General features: G+C 38.9%; 2 protein-coding genes across 4 annotated transcripts; both read left to right on the top strand.

Annotated features, from left to right (window-relative positions):
- Nucleotides 1–204: 204 nt before the first annotated feature.
- Nucleotides 205–5,380, top strand: psmd12 (proteasome 26S subunit, non-ATPase 12). 2 transcript variants are annotated; one of them, XM_016273647.1, is made up of 12 exons: nt 205–427; nt 755–814; nt 905–1,033; nt 2,370–2,477; nt 2,569–2,673; nt 3,111–3,260; nt 3,396–3,530; nt 3,674–3,786; nt 3,886–4,060; nt 4,635–4,712; nt 4,887–5,008; nt 5,226–5,380. In XM_016273647.1, exons 1-12 carry the CDS (start codon nt 320–322, stop codon nt 5,311–5,313), a joined length of 1,371 nt encoding a protein of 456 aa, XP_016129133.1. In that variant the 5' UTR covers nt 205–319; the 3' UTR covers nt 5,314–5,380. The 2 variants fall into 2 exon arrangements, with proteins under 2 accessions (XP_016129133.1, XP_016129134.1); XM_016273648.1 differs by lacking the exons at nt 205–427; nt 755–814; nt 905–1,033; nt 5,226–5,380 and adding an exon at nt 1,416–1,481 and having other exon boundaries at nt 4,887–5,122.
- A 2,712-nt stretch (nt 5,381–8,092) lies between these two features.
- cacng4a (calcium channel, voltage-dependent, gamma subunit 4a) lies at nt 8,093–11,584 on the top strand. Of its 2 annotated transcripts, none has more exons than XM_016273693.1 (4): nt 8,093–8,370; nt 9,577–9,660; nt 9,846–9,986; nt 10,956–11,584. In XM_016273693.1, the coding sequence occupies exons 1-4, from the start codon at nt 8,145–8,147 to the stop codon at nt 11,486–11,488; spliced, it is 984 nt and encodes a 327-aa protein (XP_016129179.1). In that variant the 5' UTR covers nt 8,093–8,144; the 3' UTR covers nt 11,489–11,584. The 2 variants fall into 2 exon arrangements, with proteins under 2 accessions (XP_016129179.1, XP_016129180.1); XM_016273694.1 differs by having other exon boundaries at nt 10,996–11,432.
- Nucleotides 11,585–21,469: the final 9,885 nt, after the last annotated feature.

Raw genomic sequence — 21,469 nt, 5'->3', positions numbered from 1 at the left:
ATACAGCTTTCATAGAGAAATCTGTTAAATAAAGATGTAAGAGTGTTCAATATACTGTTAAAATATCTAAAAGACACAGGATCAATAAACAGGATTTAAGAGAGATTATGTATTTTTTTCCCCCATCAACATCAACGATCCATACTCCTTAGCAGTAGGTGGCGGAATATGTACCAAAAGCGGGTTTGCCAGCCAAGCGTCAAAGAAGAAGAAGAAGAAGAAGAAGAAGAAGAAGAAGCGAAGAAGAAGATTAACAGCGAGTTGTACGGGTTGTAGTTATCACATTCACAGTGAATTCTTCCTATTACAAGCAATAATAATGTCTGAGGACAGAGCTGAACGATCAGATGGACGGATAGTGAAGATGGAGGTGGACTACAGTGCTACTGTAGATCAGCGTCTGCCTGAGAGTGAGAAAATGGCCAGAGTAAGTGTGAATGAGCGGCTGAGTCATGCTGCGTGCTAAAGCTAACGTTCATCAAAGCATTCCAGAATTAAACTATATGAATGATGTATTTATTATAAACCTCTGTAGCACGTTTAATTGAAAACAGTTTTTTTTGTTATGCATACATAAACTTCTCAGGAAACTTTTGTGCAAGTAGACATTTGACTGGGTTTTTAGCCATAGATAATTCACCATTCATATTTCATCTCTGAAAAAAACAATTACTGCGAAATGCACAATGATTTGACCTTAAGCTTTAACATGCGACGAAAAACCCTAACATAATGTTCTGTTTTTGTTTTTAAGGATGGCAGACTGCAGGAGGCCATCGAAAATCTGCTGTCACTAGAGAAGCAAACAAGAACTGTGAGTGTCTCACTGTGATAATTTCATCTAGATTGAATTTGTTAGCTCTTAAAATGCTCTGCATTGTTTGCGTGTGTCACTTCTGTCCAGGCTTCAGATATGGTGTCCACCTCCAGGATCTTGGTGGCTATAGTTCAGTTATGCTATGAAGCCAAAGACTGGGATGCCTTGAATGAAAACATCATGCTACTGTCTAAGAGAAGAAGCCAGCTGAAGCAGGTAGGAATACTGTTTTGAACATATCATGGAGCCAGGGATTCAGCTCATGATGCCTAATAAAACTGTCCTTCGATCACCTGTACCAGCCTGTCAGTTTAAAAACATATCTACAAAATGTGTTTTATTATTATTTGGGTAGTATGGAGAATATGCAGAGATAATAAATGAGAGTAATAGCAAGGACAAAACAGCAATTCAGTAAAACAGCTCTGACAACTTACAGTATGTAACCATATGTCTTTGGACCGTACAGTGTGCCAAAATTTTTTTTTTTAGCAATGTATTTCATGTATAATTATAATGTTACATTACATATGTGAAATATAAAACAATAGCTGGACATTTTTGGTAAAGTGATGTAGTGAAGATGAAGGTCATGAAGATAGACTGGGATGCCTTGAATGAAAACATCATGCTACTGTCTAAGAGAAGAAGCCAGCTGAAGCAGGTAGGAATACTGTTTTGAACATATCATGGAGCCAGGGATTCAGCTCATGATGCCTAATAAAACTGTCCTTCGATCACCTGTACCAGCCTGTCAGTTTAAAAACATATCTACAAAATGTGTTTTATTATTATTTGGGTAGTATGGAGAATATGCAGAGATAATAAATGAGAGTAATAGCAAGGACAAAACAGCAATTCAGTAAAACAGCTCTGACAACTTACAGTATGTAACCATATGTCTTTGGACCGTACAGTGTGCCAATTTTTTTTTTTTAGCAATGTATTTCATGTATAATTATAATGTTACATTACATATGTGAAATATAAAACAATAGCTGGACATTTTTGGTAAAGTGATGTAGTGAAGATGACATAAAGATGGCATAAAATGGAGAATATCAGTGACTTATTTTCATCGTAATTTTTAGCCCATTTCCACTGATATTAAGTTATTCTTGCAGTTATTTTTGTCACATGCAGTAGTTGGTTAACAAAGAAAAATCAACAAGTAAAAATTATTGATCTCTAATTTTCTTAATATCTTGTTTTGTCGTTGGTTTCCTAGTAGGACTGCACCCTACTAGGAAGATCTGAAAATCTCCATCACGTGCGTGCTTTCACATGAAGCAGCATTTACTACACAGAGCCGTTGTTCACAGACAAGCTGCGCAAAAACCACGTTCTTTTGCGCAGCTTGTCTGTGAACAACGGCTCTCTGTAGTAAATGCTGCTTCATGTGACAGCACGCACGTGATGGAGATTTACCGCTGATTACAGAAGCGGCTTTACTGACAAGATGCGCATTAAATATCGCATTTGATTTATCGTGCAGCCCTATTTCCAAGAATGACGTAGGTGGTTATAACATTCTCTTAATTTTCCTTTACAGGCTGTTGCAAAGATGGTACAGGAATGTTATACATATGTTGATGCTGTGACTGACCTGTCAATCAAACTCCGACTCATTGACACACTACGCACCGTCACTGCAGGAAAGGTCTCCATTCCACTGTTTTTATAGGTTTATCTGTGTACCAGATCTATTTCCTATGAGCTTTACACTTTATTCATGCTGCATATATTTGTAGATATATGTAGAGATCGAGCGTGCCAGGCTGTCTAAAACATTGGCCCATATCAAAGAGCAAAATGGAGACGTGAAAGAGGCTGCATCCATTCTGCAGGAACTGCAGGTGAGTGTTAGCGAGAGATTTGATCTGCCTTCGTGCTCTTAAGGCCTATTCAAACTAAATGTGAGTATTCATTATGTGAACATTTCTAATGTTAATTTTCAGATTTAATTTTTCATGTAATATTTATATTTAATTTATTTTCATATTATACAAGTATAACGTTGTTGTTTTTTTTATGTGCAATGTTTAATGTATTTATATATGATCTTGGAGTGTACAAACTAAAAAGTTAGTTTAATTTATTTTATTTTATTTAAGAAGCATATTTCCTGATAAACAAGCATGCCATATGTTGATTATTATGTAATCATCATGTTAATATTAAAAGTGTGCTCTTGGTGCAACTTTTACTTTCTCAGCCTGAATTTGTTTCTTTTAACCTGGTGCATTCACACTTGGTTTGAATAGACATTTCTTAACATTCTAACCCTCTGCAGGTGGAGACATATGGATCAATGGAGAAGAAGGAGAAGGCTGAGTTCATTCTGGAGCAGATGAGGCTGTGCATTGCTGTCAAGGACTACATTCGAACACAGATCATTAGCAAAAAGATCAGCACTAAATTCTTCCAGGAGGAAGGCAGTGAGGTTGTCATTCTCTTTCTGAAGGAACTTCTGTTCTAGTCTTCTATTTACTCTGATTTCTTGTCAGTTTATAATCTTTGTGGGTGGTGTGTTTAGTTATTCCATTTTTATAACAGTTTTATTTTCTTTAATGTTTAGGATTTGAAACTGAAATATTATAATCTGATGATTCAAGTTGATCAGCACGAGGGCTCCTACCTGTCCATATGTAAACATTACAGAGCCATATATGACACTCCTTGTATTCTGGAAGACGCCTCCAAATGGCAGCAGGTACCTTTTATATTGGCATTATAATTCTTGTCTTATTCTTTTTAGCTTGTTTTAGCTTTTTACTTTAGTAATGTAAAAAACATTGTCACTTCATTTGCAATCTAGTTTTATTTAAAACTGAATATGTCCCATGTATCTTTCAGGCTCTGAAGAGTGTAGTGCTCTATGTGATTTTGGCACCCTATGATAATGAACAGTCTGATTTAGTTCATCGAATCAGCATTGACAAGAAACTGGAGGAAATACCCAAATACAGGTAAAATATCCAAAACATACTGGGAGTTTCTGCAAGAGTTCAGGAATGTTGCAAGCATGTTAGGTAGAAGTGTTTACCTTTCTCAACACTCCCTTGCAGGGATCTCCTTAAACAATTCACCACCATGGAGCTGATGCGCTGGTCATCTGTTGTGGAGGATTATGGAAAGGAACTGAGGGAGGGTTCCATGGAAACTCCGGACACTGACGTCTTCAACCAGTCAGAGGAGGGAGAAAAGAGATGGAAAGATCTGAAAAACAGAGTGGTAGAACATGTGAGTTGGTCTTATTTTTGCTTAAATGGGAAGCCTAATTGTTTATATCTGTTTTTAGCCTGTCACACTCTTAAAAGAATAATTCAACACCAAATGTAAATTCTCATTAATTATTATTGTAGTTATTCAAATCCCATGACTGACTTCCATGGGACACAAAAGGACGATTATAAAGTGTTGTACTAGTTGCTCTTTTCCATGCGTTTTCACAGAATGGACGCTGGGGCTTTCAAGCTTCAAAATAGACCTAAAGTGTCATAAATTTGGACTAATGGACTCTTTATATAAATATAAGCGATGCAGTAGCTTTGTATGAGGATGAGACCAAAAATTAAGATGATCATGTTAGGGCTTATAATGCTATAAAATGCATTTAAAGGTTGCATAGTTTGCAAAATACTAGTTTTTAGAATAATGCTATTACTTTAACATCTTAATTTCAGTGTTATACATTTTTGGCAAAAAAGGGAAATAGAACTAGAAATGTACTTATCCACTTGTGTTTTGAACCATGATTTGTGTTGTCTGTTTCATTCCACTGCTAATTGATAACTGTCCGTCTCTCCATTACCAGAACATCAGAATAATGGCGAAGTATTACACAAGCATCACGATGGGGAGAATGGCAGCCCTGCTCGACCTCTCTATTGATGTGAGTTCTGTACTGAAATTATATATAACTTCTTTCTTTCTTTTTGTTTCTTTTAAGGCTATTGATCAAGGCTTTTTATGTTTTTCCCAATCTCTCTCTCTCTCAATAATAGCTAATCAAAATGTAAAACATTTCAACAAATGTTGACAACTTAAATATTTATTCTTCTTGTAGGAATCAGAAGAGTTCTTATCTAACCTGGTGGTCAATAAGACCATCTATGCGAAAGTGGACCGCCTCGCTGGTATCATTAATTTCCAGCGGCCTAAGGACCCTAACGATCTTCTGAATGACTGGTCTCAAAAACTGAACTCTCTCATGTCTCTTGTCAACAAAACTACTCATCTCATTGCCAAGGAAGAGATGATCCACAACCTCCAGTAGAGCCTGTCAGGGAGTCTTTGGTACACCTTTTTTTCAACCTCCAGTAGAGCCTGTCAGGGAGTCTTTGGTACACCTTTTTTTCCCCCCCACCGTGAAACATTTGAACCCTAACGATCTTCTGAATGACTGGTCTCAAAAACTGAACTCTCTCATGTCTCTTGTCAACAAAACTACTCATCTCATTGCCAAGGAAGAGATGATCCACAACCTCCAGTAGAGCCTGTCAGGGAGTCTTTGGTACACCTTTTTTTCCCCCCCACCGTGAAACATTTGATTAAACAAATGTTAAAAACAACAATGTGGCCTCCACTATTGTGTTTGTGACCTCTGGCAGTAGTTTATGTCCAAAAAAAATCACTCTAAACTCCATATGAAGCCTGAAGTAAATGCCTTGTATTACATTTAAAAATTATTGAAAAAAATGCATACTATTCTGATGTTGCTCCAGCATCCACATTAAAGTTTTTTGGAAATAATTCTTGGTTTGTTAATTTACCATTACCATCATACCATATATATATATATATATATATATATATATATATAATCAGTTGTAACCACTGAATGCATTGTACATTTTCAGTTTACATGCATCTTGAGATGGGTTGTTGGTGGAGACCCAATTTTCGGGTCTGCACGTCTAGCCTGACCACGTGACTATGTTAATCATGTAGTTTCATGAAATGTAGTTTAATTTATTAATGTTTATTATTAATGTAAGCATAAGCTCTGTAGAGGTCGGCGTACAACCTAACCTTCCCATTTGAGTGATGCAGATATATTTGTACAGTACAAATACATCTGCATCGCTTAAATAGGAAGGTTAAGTTTACAATGGTTATAACAAAAAATAAATAATTAAAATAAAATCTGAAAATACCCATTGGGACCGTTCTCTATGTCTCTTAAAAAAATATAGGGATAAGGACTAATATTGTCCCTATTGGGGTAAGAAACCCTTCTTGATAAACATTTATATACAGTTGAAGACAAAATTATTAGCCCCCTATAAAATATTTCATTATTTTTTTTAATAATTCCCAAGTGCTGTTTAACAGAGAGAAGATTTTTTCAACACAGCATTTCTAAACATAATAGTTTATTTAGGAAGCTTGGGATGTTTGTAATACAAATAGAAACAAAATTATAACCAAGAATAAAAAAAGTCTACAGGTCAAAATTAATAGCCCTCTGATGTTTATAGTCAATGGTGTATCCCTTGTTCTTGATAACAGTCTTTAGACGTTTGTTGTAGTTCTCAGCAAGTTTCAGGCATGTCTCCCGAGGAGTCTTCCTTAGTAAATCTCTCAAGCTCCTCCAGATTTGTTGGTCTCCTAGCATGGACTCTGGTCTTCAGGTTGCCCCACAGATTTTGTATTGATTTAAATTCTGGGCTTTGTGCAGGCCAGTCAAGGACGTTCACTTTGCTAATTTGGAGGTAGTTCTACACCTGAAATGAGGTATGCTTTGAGTCGCTATCATGCTGGAAGACAAAACGTCGACCCAAACCATGTTTTGTTGCAGATTGCCTGAGGTTGTCTTTCATGATTCCTTTGACCCTGACGAGATGGTGTTCTTTGGGTTGAGCACCTGTCCCTTCTTTCTCCAAACATAGGCAACATCTCTATGGCCAAAGAGCTCTATTTTTGTCTCATCTGACCAAAGGACACATTTCTAGTATGCATAGTTTTTCTCCAGATTGTGCAGGCCAGTCAAGGACGTTCACTTTGCTAATTTGGAGGTAGTTCTACACCTGAAATGAGGTATGCTTTGAGTCGCTATCATGCTGGAAGACAAAACGTCGACCCAAACCATGTTTTGTTGCAGATTGCCTGAGGTTGTCTTTCATGATTCCTTTGACCCTGACGAGATGGTGTTCTTTGGGTTGAGCACCTGTCCCTTCTTTCTCCAAACATAGGCAACATCTCTATGGCCAAAGAGCTCTATTTTTGTCTCATCTGACCAAAGGACACGTTTCTAGTATGCATAGTTTTTCTCCAGGTTGTCCTTCAAACTTCAGTCTAGCTTGGAGGTGTCTCTTCTTCAGAAGTGGATTTTTTTTCTTGGTCTGCAACCTCGCAGTCCATTCCTGTGCAGGCCTCTACTGACATCTTCATTGAGATCTCAATCCCAGACTTGGCTAAATCATTCACTTGTGTCTTAGCAGTTGTTCTTGGGCCTTTTTAGAAACCGCTCTCACTAGTTTTCTTTATAAAGTTTTTGAAATCTTTCACCTTCCCATCTCTGTTCTTCACTGTGTGGGTCTCTTCAAACTTCTTGATAATACTTCTTCTCACGGCTACATTTGAAAACGCTTCGATAAATGTGTATATGCTTCTCCTCCTTTGTGAACATTGACAATTCTTTTTCTCGAGCCTAAACTTTTTTTTTTTTGTCTTTGCCATTATGACAGTAGTACATATTATTTTTCTAGTTGTTTTGCAAGATCCTCAGCTTACAGTGCAATATAAAGCCTTAGAGGATTAATTAGGTTAATTTGACACGTTAGTTGGGCAAGTCATTGGACAGCAGTGGTTTCTTCCATAGCCAATCAAAAAGATAATTTCTTAAGAGGGCTAATTATATTGAACTTAGCAATTTAAAAAATATACATATTTTATTCCAGGCAAATTGAAATAAAGCTTTCTCCAGATGAAAAATATAATAAGAAATACTGTGTTAAAATTCCCTTGCTCTTTTAATCATCACTTGGGAAATATCTGAAAAAGAACTGAAATTTCATACGGTGGCTAATAATTTTGTCTTCAACTGTAGCTAATCTATAGCTAAATGTGTATATGACTTTGTTAAAAAAAGTGTCGTTGATATAATATACAAAATCAACTATTCTATTTTTATTTATATTTACTTTCACAATTTATTTTCCCGATAAAAACCTGCGTTCATTTGAGTGGATGAAACGGGGAAAAAAAGAAAAAAGTTTGACGTGCTCATCATGCGTGGCTGAATTTAGACACGCATAAGAGGTATGTGAAATGTACTGTGAAGTTGTCTTGATGCGCTCAGTTCAGTCCAGTCTCCGCTGTCATGGCTTGGTGTGATCGTGGCGTTCAGATTGTTTTGACGAGCCTGGGCGCGTTCGTAGCGATCAGCTTGATGACTGTCGCGATCGGAACCGACTTCTGGCTCTACTCTAGAGCTCACATCTGTAACACGACCAACGCAACAGATGAAACCCACACCTCGCAGCAGCCAAAGAAAACACGAGGAGATCTCACGCATTCTGGACTTTGGAGGATCTGCTGTATCGAAGGTAAATGGATGGGCTGAATTTTAATATGTAGACTAGTAGTTGCAAATAGAAATAAAAGTTGTAATTTCTATTATAGGGGAGGGGTCTTATTAAAAGCATTTAAAATGCTTAATAAATTTAAGAGACACACAGTTAAGGAAGAATGTATTGAATTAATACATTCTGCCATATCTCTGTGACTGAACGATGTTGGGCTTTGAAAATGAAGATTCCAAAAGAAAAAAAAAAGGAATTAGAATCTAAAATCATATACTATGACATGAATGAAAACTTTACATGTTATGTTCACGGATTTAATCAGTCACTAAACTCTCAAAATACTGGTAATGTGTAAACTTTACAGCTGCAAATTCATATTCATATAATATACTAACATGTATTTAGTAGTGTTGAAAATGCTGCCCAATTAAAAATCTTTTAAGTTCTACATGCCGGTGAATTTTTAAATCAGTCCTTTTACTTTTCAAAACAAATCTCAGTCAAAATCATAACTGCAAAACTATTCTTTCTTCTCTTGTGCACTAATGAGAGTCTAGATTCAAAAGGCAAGATTGCACCAGAGGCTCTTTCATTTGTCTTCTGAATAATCCTTTTAAAACGTTGACCATCAAATGAATTTTCAGGTAGAGATACCGAAGAACAGTTTTGACAATGCATGTCACACACAATATTGGCTGTTTATTTGAGATAGTTAATGATAATAATAATTAATAATTTATTCTGTCCTTAGATGTGACTTTAAAGAAAGTCACTGAGAAAGCAGATGGTAAAAGATGATGAAAATACTTGTGGCATAGATATTTAACAAAATGTCATATACTGTATATTTGCATAAAGTAATATTAATATTAAGATTAAATAAAAGTTTAATAATAAATTAAGAGACATTTTGGAGTAAGGTCACACAAAAGAAATATAAAAAGGAGAAATATATAAGCTAAGCTAGGTCTAAACAGTGGGTCTAAACAACTGGAATTATGTTTATCTTGTAAGGTAGACAGTGCAATCTTTAAATGAAATAAATTGGTGTGGAGCAGTTCCACCGGAACATGATTGTATTACACACATTTTACTGCTTTTGGGACAAATGTGTCAGATTTTCTTTTAATAGTAAATGTATATGAATACATAGAAGAGCGAAACACACTCAATTGAAACATCATAGTTTCATTACATAAAATTCAGCATCACCTATGTTTGGCACAGGGATCAACAATGGGAGCTGCTATTGGATCAATCATTTTTCTGTGGATAATGACTATGACACAGACAGCTCAGAGTATCTCCTCCGTGAGTTAATTTTCTTCATTATAAAGAACGATTCAAAGTGGTATTCCACCACTGGTCTGTATGAAAAAATAAATTTAATTTATTTTATCTGTATAGGACTTTTGTTTCAATATGATTTGTAATAATGTTAGCTAGTGTGTGTGTATAATGCCTATAATGATTGCCTATGCCTTTGTGTGTTGCAGGATTAGCGCGAGCATCCAGTCTCTTCCCCATCCTGAGTACCATCCTGCTTCTTTTGGGGGGACTTTGTGTAGGGCTGGGCCAGATTTATAGCAGCAGGAATAACATTCTCTTGAGTGCAGGAATCCTATTTGTATCTGCAGGTACAGCACTTACCATTAACAGTATTCTTAACTTTCAGGAGTCTTCAATCACAAATCACAAGTTTAGTAATTATAGCATATCAATGTATTTTTAATTAAAAAAGCAGAATTGCCATACATGCATGGAGGAAAAGAAATAAGACATAAATACATTATACATTTTTAAGATTAATTTTGCTAATTTAATTTTCTGCATGTTTTCTGCAAAAATATCCTTGAAATAATGCATATATGCATAACATGTCTTTTTAACTCGATGAATTCATTAATGATGCGTTCAATCAACTTAAAAACCCATTACGTATGTTTGACATTTTTTCACTAAAATTTTTAACTTTACAAGATTTTCAATAAAATAATTGTTGCATGACTGTAGCAGACACTATGAAAGTGCATTCTATGAGAACTGTCAAGATTCTCAGCTTGGAATTAAGAAAAAATGTGTGACTCTGGACCACAAAACCAGTCTTAAGTAGCACGGGTATATTTATAGCAATAGCCAAAAATACATTGTATGGGTCAAAATTATAGATTTTTCTTTTATGCCAAAAATCATTAGGATATTAAGTAAAGATCATGTTCCATGAAGATATTTTGAAAATTTCCTACCGTGAATATATCAAAACTTCACACGTTTTGATTGGTAATATGAATTGCTAGGGACTTCATTTGGACAGCTTTAAAGGTGATTTTCACAATATTTAGATTTTTTTTTTTTGCACCCTCAGATTCCAGATTTTCAAATAGTTGTATCTCGGTCCTATCCTAACAAACCATACATCAATGGAAAGCTTGTTTATTCAGCTTTCAGATAATGTATAAATCTCATTTTTGAAAAATTGACATTAAGACTGGTTTCGTGGTCCAGGGTCACATTTAGTCATGATTTGACAAGATTATGGCTAGATTATGTGAGTAATCCAATTAGAACCTTTTATATATATATATATATTTGTTACTTTTCATCAGGCCTTAGCAATATCATCGGCATCATTGTTTACATCTCCAGTAATGTCGGAGACCCTATTGATAAGAAAGGAGAAGATAAGAAAAACCTGTACAGCTATGGATGGTCCTTCTACTCAGGTGTACTCTCCTTCATTGTGGCGGAGGTCATCGGTGTGTTGGCCGTCAACATCTACATTGAAAAGAACAAAGAGGCTCATTTCAAACACTTTGAGTTTGTTAAAACTGTCCCTTCCCCTTCATCCTCTCCCTACACAAGCATTCCAAGTTACCATTACAGACAACAATGGTCTCAGTCCTGTTCTCAGTCCAGAGAGCCATCTAAAAACACTTCCCTTGCCACACTTAGCATCACCGGCTCCTCACTGCCTTTGGGGGACATTTTAATGTATACGGTGGGGAGAGAACATCCACTAAAGGCAGGTTCTCTGGCCTCCTATAACACTGATTTTGAACATCCCAACTTTCTGCAAGTCCACAACCGTGTTTCTAAAGATATGAAGGACAGTCTGAATCGCAGGATCACTCCTGTGTAAAAATGCAGTTTGCAGTTACGTGATGCATTTATAATTATTTACAGTTTTACTCAATCACTTTGGTTCAATTCTCAAATGAGAATTATTGATTTATTTTATTTTGTTCAAAACAACAGCTCTCTGAACAATTAGTTCCCTTTCAGTCAGTCACTTTCGATGTCACATCGATGTCCAACGAATTGGGGATCTCACTAGAGAGACTAATCTACTTAGAGTGTAAACTAAACAAGCCAATGCATATTGGCATGCAATGATTGCATCCGGCTGCCGTATAAATAGGCAGCAGGTGCAACGCATACTCAGCTTTTCACTTCGGAGCTGAGCGGTATCAATCGTTCTGCTCTTACCTTGCCTCTTCTGTGAACGAGACGAGTTCAGCTCACTCCAAGGGAGCTTCTTTGAGTTGTTGGAACAGTGCTACAGCAGTATTTGTTTTCCTGTGTCCGAGTGGATTGCCCACATCAGGCTGCACTACACCCTGTTTGTGTTGCAGGCGGCCATCTCCCCTGTGTGCTTCAGCATGCTAAAAGGGCCTTTTTCCCTAAAACAGCATTGACATTCACGTTTCTGGATGCAGTCATTACCTGACGCTGGGTGATGGTCATGATCGCTGCCTCACGTTCCTGGGCATTAAGCACGCTGAGTTTGCATTGTGGATGAGTCATGTTCTCATTGCGGGAACACAACCATCTCAGAGTTGCGGTGCCTTTGCCTCGATTTAGTTCTCTTCCTGGCAGAAGTCAGGGGAGGACTACTTCAGGCAGTAGCTCGTGCTATCTGAGGATCACAGTGACGGCTACCCCTCCGAGGCTACAGCTGCTGCCTCCACCCGTCCGCCGGCCGCAGCGGGCAGCAATGGGCGGTTCGAGAGCATTATCAAAGGCCCTACTCACACACCCTCTGCCAAACGTGGAACCTGGTAAGTGTTGCACTGCACACTCAGACCCCGCTTTGGACCGCCCACGAGCCGCCCAAGTTGGGTCCCTGAGTTCCACCTCGCTGCCCCTCTGCGGGTACGTCGGTGGTTCCACTGGTCCTGCTTGCATGGTTTCTGGGAGCCTGGCTAGCATTGCCCAGCACGTCTCGCTGGCTCCTTTGGACCATCAGACTCAGTTATGCGATTCATTTCACCTAGCATCCCCCCAAGTTCAGGGGCATCCACTTCACATCAGTAAAGACAGCCAATGCTCATGTCTTGCGTGCAGAGATCGCAGTCCTACTGGCGAAGGATGCGATAGAGCCGGTCCCTCCAGCCGATATGAAGTCGAGGTACTACTTCATTGTGCTCAAGAAAGGTGGTGGGTTACGACCAATCCTGGACCTGTGTCTCTTGAACCGGTCCCTTCACGGGCTACCGTTCAAAAAGTTAACATAGAAATGCATCTTCGGGTGCATCCATCCCCGAGATTGGTTTGCAGCGATCACCTGGAGGACACGTACTTTCATGTCTCGATCCTTCTGTGCCACAGATCATTTCTGTGGTTCACGTTTGAAAGATGAGGATATCAGTACAAGGCCCTGCCCTTCCGGCTGTCCCTGTCTCCCTGTGTCTTCACAAAAGTTGAGGAGGGGTCACTTGTTCCCCTGAGAAAGCAAGGTGTTCGCATTCCTCAACTGGCTCATACTAGCACAGTCTCGGGATCAGTTGTGCAAGCACAGGGACCTGGTGCTCAGGCACCTCAGCCAGTTGGGTCTTTGGGTAAACTGGGAAAAGAGCAAATTCTCCCTGATGCAAAGGATCTCTTTTCTCGATATGGAGTTAAATTCGGTCGAACAGACAGCACACCTCACAGAGGAACGTGCTCAGTCGGTGTTGAACTGCTTGAATTCGTTCAAAGGAAAAAAATTCAGAGGCTCCTTGGGCATATGGTAGCTGCAGCAGCAGTCATGCTGCTAGGGCTGCTTCATATGAGAGCGCTTACAAAGTCAGGGAGGATGAGGAGCAGGTCTTGCTCATTGCACTCTACTGGCCCAAGCGGACCTGGTTCCCAGAACTGATGCTCCTCGGGACATCCCCTCCCTGGCAGATTCCTCTGAGGAAGGATCTACTTTCTCAGAGACGGGGCACCCTGTGGCACCTGCATCCGGACCTATGGAAACTCCATGTCTGGTCCCTGAATGGGACGCGGAGGTTCTAGGTGACCTACCCCAACAGATAGAGGACACCGTCACTTCAGCACACGCTTACACCTTGAAGTGGAACCTGTTCATCGAGTGGTGTTTTTCTCATTGAGAGGACCCCTGGAGGTGCCCGATCACAGTTGTGCTTTCTTTTCTGCAGCAAGGGCTGGAGCAAACGTGGTATCACTCCACCCTTAAAGTCTACGTTGCTGGGGCTGCTTCATATGAGACCGCTTCAGCACTGGCTCCATGGCCGAGTCCCGAGGTGGGTAGTCTCGGGGGTGTGGATGGACCCCCAACTGCAGTGGCATATGAATTGCCTAGAGTTGTTAGCAGTGCGCCTTGCCTTGAACCATCTCAAAGGGCGCTTACGAGGCAAGGATGTACTGGTCTGTATAGACAACACTGTGACCGTTGCGTACATTAACCGACAAGGTGGTCTGTGCTCCCGTCACATGTCGCAACTCGCCCTCCATCTCCTCCTTTGGAGTCAGAAGCATCTGAGGTCACTTTGTGCCGTTCACATTCCAGGTCTGCACAACCATGTGGCTGACGAGCTGCGCTCCCGAGAGAATGGAGACTCCTTCCCCAGACGGTCCAGCTGATTTGGAGACATTTCTGAGCCACTCAGGCAGACCTGTTTGCCTCTCTAGAAACGTCCCACAGGCCAGGTTAGGGCAAGGCCTGTGCAAATATGCGTTCCCCCCAGTGAGCCTTCTCACACAGACACTGTGCAAAGTCAGGGAGGACGAGGAGCAGGTCTTGCTCATTCCACCCTACTGGCCCAACCGGACCTGGTTCCCAGAATTGATGCTCCTCGGGACAGCCCCTCCCTGGCAGATTCCTCTGAGGAAGGATCTACTTTCTCAGAGACAGGGCACCCTGTGGCACTTGCATCCGGACCTATGGAAACTCCATGTCTGGTCCCTGGATGGGACGCGGAGGTTCTAGGTGACCTACCCCAACAGATAGAGGACACCATCACTTCGGCACACACTTACACCTTGAAGTGGAACCTGTTCATTGAGTGGCGTTTTTCTCATTGAGAGGACCCCTGGAGGTGCCCGATCACAGTTGTGCTTTCTTTTCTGCAGCAAGGGCTGGAGCAAACGTGGTATCACTCCACCCTTAAAGTCTACGTTGCAGCTATTTCTGCCAACCACAACTGCATAGAGGGGAAGACGGTAGGGAAGCACAACCTGGTCATCAGGTTCCCTAGGGAGGCGAGAAGGTCCTCGTCCTCCCTCTATACCCTCTTGGGACCTGAATCTGGTGCTAAGAGCATTACAGCAGGGCCCATTCTTTGCAGTCTTTGCAGTCAGTCAGGCTAAAGGTTCTTACAATGAAAAGTCTGCTCCTGGTTGCTTTGGCTTCCATCAAGAAGGTAGGGGACCTGCAAGCATTTTTGGTCGACGAATCTGGCTGACTCCCAGGTAACCCTGAGGTCCCCGGCCTGGCTATGTGTCCAAGGTTCCTACTACCCCCTTCAGGTAGTAAATCTACAAGCGCTGCCCCCGGAGGAGGCAGACCCAGCCCTAGCTTGGCTCTGTCCTGTCGGCGCCTTAAGATGGTATGTTGACCGGACACAAAGCTTCAGGACCTCAGAACAGCTCTTTTTCTGTTATGGAGGCCTGCAGAAGGGGAATGCCATCTACAAGCAGAGGATGGCCCACTGGATAGTGGATGCCATCACCCTGGCTTATCAGGCACAGGGTGTGCCCTACATGCCCGCTCAGGTTGCGTGTCCACTCTACCAGAAATGTTGCATCGTCCTGGGCGCTTACTCATGGCGCCTTGCTGACAGATATTTGTAGAGCTGCAGGCTAGGCGACCCCCAACACATTTGCTAGATTCTATAGCCTTCGTGTTGAACCGGTATCCTCCTGTGTTCTCACCTCAAATGGGTAGAAGCACAGAGAGGCCCCGGGTTAGTGTCGGCTTGCTAAATTGCTCCAGAGTGTTCGTACTGTAGACCCTGTCAAGCACCTCCATCACCCTCGGCAGCCAGACGTGGTGGAGCATCTGGTGCCAGGCCCTCACTCAATGAATACGTGAGAACCGGTATAGGGCTGGGTGCCATATGTAGTGATCTATGTTGAAGCCTGTGTTTCTCCGGCAGACTTCTCTGCCATTCCTCAAGAGGGTTACAACCACCTCTTAATCTTCCATATGTATCTAAACAGTTACCTATATGTGTAAGTGCTTCGCAAGGTTCCTGCTTCAAGTGGAATGGGTATGTTTTCCCAGTGTTATCCAATCTCACTGAGTGGGTAGTGCTAAGACAACAGTGACTGGTCTTCCTGCTGCGAGCCCTAGCTTACACACAAAGGGGCGCAGAAGGCTCGCAAAGGACACTGGAAGGGGCAGCATCCATGGCACTTTGGTAGGGATCCCCAATTCGTCAGTTATCGATGTGACATTGAAAGTGACCGACTGAAAGGGAACATCTTGGTTACGTATGTATCCATCGTTCCTTGAAGGAGGGAACGGAGACGTCACATCCCGTAGCCACAGCTGCTGTACCACCGCTGAGTGGCCGGGTCACCTGAGAATGCGTTGCACCTGCTGCCTATTTATACTCGTGCTGCGATCAGTGGCAGCTGGATGCAATCATCGCATGCCAATATGCATTGGCTCTTTTAGTGTACACTCAAAGAAGATTGGTCTCTCTAGTGAGATCCCCAATTCTTCGGTCATCTACGTGATGTCTCCGTTCCCTCCTTCAGGGAACGAGGGTGACATACGTAACCGAGACATTTCTTGTTCACACCAGATTTGAATTTCTAATTCAAGCAATTGTGTGTTTTGGCACGTGTACAAAGGGGGCAAGACAATTGTCTACAGTTTACACAATGACTAAATGCACATGGTGAAACTGTCATACTCCTCACAACTTCTAAACATTAATTTCACTATCACATGCAAAATGATTCAATTCTGACAATTCAAAAATTGTCAGACATACATGTATCTTCCAAAATGTTTTCTGTTTATGTGTAACACATTGATACAAAAATAAAAAGTGTATAAATACAAATGTGCTTATTTTTTTCTGCGTACTAAAGTATTGACCTGTATTCACAGTAAACTTTTATCTGCTGTTGAAATCTGTACCTCAGATCAGTGTGATACACAATAGCATTCAGCTACACAAAACAGACAGTCAAAAAAACTTAAATAAATAAAAGGACCAAAATGAAATTTGTATGTAACAATCATTTCCATGGTTGATGTTGAAAAAACATCTAAACATTTTGACCAGTACAGGTCACGTGATGACAAGTTACTATTTTTATAGATTGCACTATATAGATTGCACTATATTTTATGTATAATCTTTTTCTATTCTTAACTGTTTTAAATTCATTTTAAACCTTTTAAATCAGTTTTTAAATCATTTTCAAAGTTTTTAAATTCCTTGTATTATTATTTTCTTTTTCTTTTATGTAAAGCACTTTGAATTACCATTGTGTATGAAATGTGCTGTATAAATAAACTTGCCTTGCCTTGCCTTACTACATTTAGCTGACATGCAATAGAGTTATAATGTCCCATAAAACAGATGCACTTAGTTTAGAGCTTAGAGAATATTAAGACTGTGGTAACACTTTATTTTAAGGTGATACAGTTACACGTTACATATACTTACTAGTATTAGTAATAAGAGTAAATTATGCATTATTACAAGCAACTAATCCTAAGCTCTAAATCTAACCATATAGTAAGTACTTGTAGCTAATTACATACTCAATACTTATTTGTGTAATTACAGTAAAGTGATATTGAAATTGAAAATAAAGTGTAAATGAGACTGTTTAAGAAAATTATTGTTTTTATTATTATATTATTATAGATTATTATTATTTTAGACTATTATTATTATTACATTTTCAACAAATCATTTACTTTATTTGCATCTATTAAAAAAGCTCAGAGACACCGTAACAATACTGCTGTAATGGATTACTATGTACAGTATGTATGTGTGTGTGTGTGTGTGTGGCTTATTCTTTCTGGCAGGCAGAGGCACACAAAGTACAAAATACTCAGGTAAAGTACAGATACTCAAAAAGTGTACTTAAGTACAATACTCAAGTAAATGTACTTAGTTACTCTCCGCCTCTGCTGGCAGGGGTTGCCAACCTTGCTCCTGGAGTCCTACCTTCCTGCGGAGTTACGTTCCAACCATGTGAATTAAATGGTTTCAGTGAATTACATTGTTTTGACTATAGATGCAAAGGCAATAGCTCAATAAGTACTCAGATTCAAAAATAGTTCCAATTGATGACACCTGTTAGCAATCAAAGATTGTTTGAATCTGTTTGAATCTGAGTACTTATTGAGCTATTGTCTTTGCATGTATGTGTGTTTGTCTGACGAAGGTCTTTGACCGAAACGTTGCTATTTTTAACTTTTTTGAATAAGGGAGAATAACAGTGAGCAGATCTTTTTTTCTATTATTTGATACCTTTTGATCTTGCACCTGGCCAAGACTTTTTTGGATGTGCATACTTTGGCCCTTTCTTTATGTTTGACTATAGATGACAATTTAGTTTTGCATTACTTCATTAAAAGAAGCCATCTCAGTTACAATGAAACACTGCCACAATAAATAGTTGTTTGCTTTTTGCCATTAAAATTAAATTGAATTGAAAGTTTGTTGATGACCTAAAAATATAAATAAAATATATTTTTATAGGGAAATTGAAACTTTATTATAATTGTCAGATGGAATAAGCTGGAACAGTAGAGAGTTGAAAATGTTGTTGCCTAAAACTACTGGTCACTCCCTCTGTCCATCACTTTCCATGCCAAAATTAAACATCTGGCATCATGGAGAATAAAAATCCCCTAAGGGAAATGGTTTTGTCACATATGATTAACTTGTTCATCTGGTTCCTAATGTGTCATGGATGATTTGCAGAAGGACCCTAGATGCAGAACAGTTCACTGTTGTAAGCATTTATCTAATGAAGCAAAACTTTACTGTCGTGCACTCACATTACGCCATTTACAGGATATGCAGCCAGTCAGCATGCAGCATTCCTAAAGCCAAGGACAGAATCCACTGAATGCTTGGAGATGTCAGTCTGGTGATCTTTAAAAAAACTAAATATATTCTATTATGGAAGAGTAATAGTACAGGCTTGGATTTTCCACAGTTGGGATGCAATAACCACTGTGGTGATTAGTTCCAATAGGTTTTCATTTCACAATGTCAACATGGTGAGATTTTTTTTTTTTTTTTTACTTCCCTGATGTCTTGTGAGACAGTGGTTCCCAGCCCTAGTGCTGGAATGGAATACCCTATTTCTCCACACAATTAAATGATTTCAGAACCTCTGAATAATGCACTGTGAATGAACATAAACTGGATGTGCTTTGATAGTAAATCACAGGATTTATTGCAATATATTCCTTTCATATCACGTCTGCATTATAATATAAATTATTTATTTTGTGAACATTTTTATGTCTAAAAGGACTTATTAAAGATGTATAGAGAAAATAACAACAGCATATACTACTTACAAAATGTTCATTCGGTTTATCATCATCATTATTATTATTATTACTATTATTATTATTATTTTGCTCTTGTTTTTCATCAGAAAAAGAAATGGGGATAATGATGATGTTGAAGACAGATGATCAGAATAGAGGGCACAAATGGTTTTGCACTTTCTAATCAATCAATCAGTCAATCAATCAAAGGAATGAGAACCACTTTTCTAAATGATTATGATTGCACTTTTGCTCTTACTGCTTATTTAATTTTACTGTGTTCTTATTTCATGTTACACCTACTTACTATATTAATAACAGTAAATTATGTAAAATTGCATGCAATTAACCAAAAGCCAAAATATAATCCTAATCCTAACTCTGTACTAAACACATGTTGTTAATTAATATTACACAGTACCTAATTGTATAATTACACTGTAACAAGGACACTGTAACTTTTACAAAATTACCAAATTTTTCCCAATAGATGCAGAGCTACCACATTTTATTTTATTTTATATATTTTATTTTATTATTATTTTTTTTTATTATCAAAATTTATCTTATGTTTTAAAGGTGTGGACTATAATTACGAATTTACCAAATTTCACATATCTTGGTACACATGGACAATAGGAAAGTCTGAACATGGAATATCTCATGAATTTCTGATGCTCAGGAGGCACTGATCTCAAGGTGAACAAATATAGTGTCAAATATATAGTTTTTAAATATCTTGGCTCAGTTCATTAATCATATTCATTTTGAAATGTCAGAGATAGCAGATGGCAGTTTGGCCTGAGTTCATGATAGGGAGATATAAATGACTTTTGCAGGAGCCTAAAGGGCAGCAGGGAAATGTACTAGAAAACTCTACAAGGGAATAGTGCAATATAAATGTAAATGTATGATTCTTACAAAATACCTTATAAATTGTCTTACAAAATTCCTCATACATTTTCTTACAAAAGTTCTTATAAATGTTTTTACAAATTTTCTTAAATAAATAAATACAAAAATTATAATAAATAACCATTATTTACATCTTCAAGCAAGCAATACTGCCAGATGCAAGTATTCAAGCGGTAGTTGAACTGCTCCAGAATGAATCTCTCTGCAAAAAAGCCAAAATCACCTTGTATCATTTTGTGCAAAAAGATGAGAAAGACGTGATTGTTAGCTGATACTTTACACCTGCTCTCTTCGAAGCTGTAGGTCTTTTTTGTATGATTTAGAATTCAAACTGTCCTTCTTTGTTCTTTGATGAGGACCTCATCTTGTGACAGGCCAGGTCTGGTCCAGTTGTTCTCCCTCATGATGTGCAGGTCATGGTCTATGGGATAATATGCGCTCACCATTATGAGCAGGAAGATCCCTAGTGACCATACTGTCGTCAACTTTGTGTGGTATTTGCCAGTGATGTTCTGTCTGTCTAGTGCATGGAGGAAAGAGAATTTGACTGATTTTCAATCCATTTACACAACATGTTGACCACAGAGGGTGTGTTGCTGTGAGATAGAAGCACAGCATTAAACAGGAAAGAAACAGAATCAATGGTGCAAACTTCAAGAAGGAGGCAAATCCAAATTCTGCTATAAAGTAGCTTTAGCAAGACAGTAATTATTCAGCTCCAGTCAGTTTAGTGTTAATTCAGTTGAGTTCAATCAATGTTTAAAGTTCATTCAAGATAAAACAAGTAAGTTTTGTCTTAAGAACAATCTTTAGAAAAATAAGAACATTCATAACATTTTTCTTAGGTTAGTAAGAATAAGGTTCAACAGGTTCCAACAGGTTCAACTGACTTGCCAAAAATCAACACAGTGGCATCATTCAAACAAACTTTGCTTCATCCATTCAAAAACTCAATATAATACATGTCAAATCTGTGGCATAAACATCAACGATTTTCATCAACATCAGACTTAATCAGACATTTAATAACTCATTTCCAAACCTAAAGCCAACATTCTTTTAATTAGGGACGCACCGGTATATCGGGCCCGATACTGGTCTCCTGTACTCGTACTCATACTCGTTAAAATGCCCCGATACCAAACGCCGATACCACACAGCATGTGATAAGCGCCATATTCAAACAGCAGAAAGGAGTTAAGGATGTCTACTACGAAGTATATGTATGCAATGAATATAATGTTAAACATTCAGTATTAACGCCTGTATAGCTGATGTGCACCAGCTGTTAAACAAAGCACGCTGAGTGGATTGAGCGCGCGGCGGCGCAGATGCGCGAGCTTGTCGATTGAATATATCTTTCTCACAGACATCACTGGAAAGTTTGTAGTTCGGTCGGATATGTCAAAAACAAGTAAAACAATGCACAAGTTACTTAAC

The sequence above is a fragment of the Sinocyclocheilus grahami genome, unplaced genomic scaffold (genome assembly GCF_001515645.1).
Source record: "Sinocyclocheilus grahami isolate Dianchi unplaced genomic scaffold, SAMN03320097.WGS_v1.1 scaffold80.1, whole genome shotgun sequence".
In the NCBI taxonomy this organism is placed as follows: Eukaryota; Metazoa; Chordata; class Actinopteri; order Cypriniformes; family Cyprinidae; genus Sinocyclocheilus; species Sinocyclocheilus grahami.
This window is presented reverse-complemented; position numbering and strand designations above follow the sequence as displayed.

Excerpts from the sequence above, each read along its gene's own strand:
- cacng4a (XM_016273693.1), top strand. The coding sequence starts at position 8,145 with ATGGCTTGGTGTGATCGTGGCGTTCAGATTGTTTTGACGAGCCTGGGC. Across the intron at positions 8,371-9,576 it reads GAGGATCTGCTGTATCGAAG|GGATCAACAATGGGAGCTGC; the intron begins GTAAATGGATGG and ends TGTTTGGCACAG. Across the intron at positions 9,987-10,955 it reads AATCCTATTTGTATCTGCAG|GCCTTAGCAATATCATCGGC; the intron begins GTACAGCACTTA and ends ACTTTTCATCAG.
- psmd12 (XM_016273647.1), top strand. The coding sequence starts at position 320 with ATGTCTGAGGACAGAGCTGAACGATCAGATGGACGGATAGTGAAGATG. Across the intron at positions 428-754 it reads AGAGTGAGAAAATGGCCAGA|GATGGCAGACTGCAGGAGGC; the intron begins GTAAGTGTGAAT and ends TTTGTTTTTAAG. Across the intron at positions 5,009-5,225 it reads AACGATCTTCTGAATGACTG|GTCTCAAAAACTGAACTCTC; the intron begins GTCTCAAAAACT and ends TCTGAATGACTG.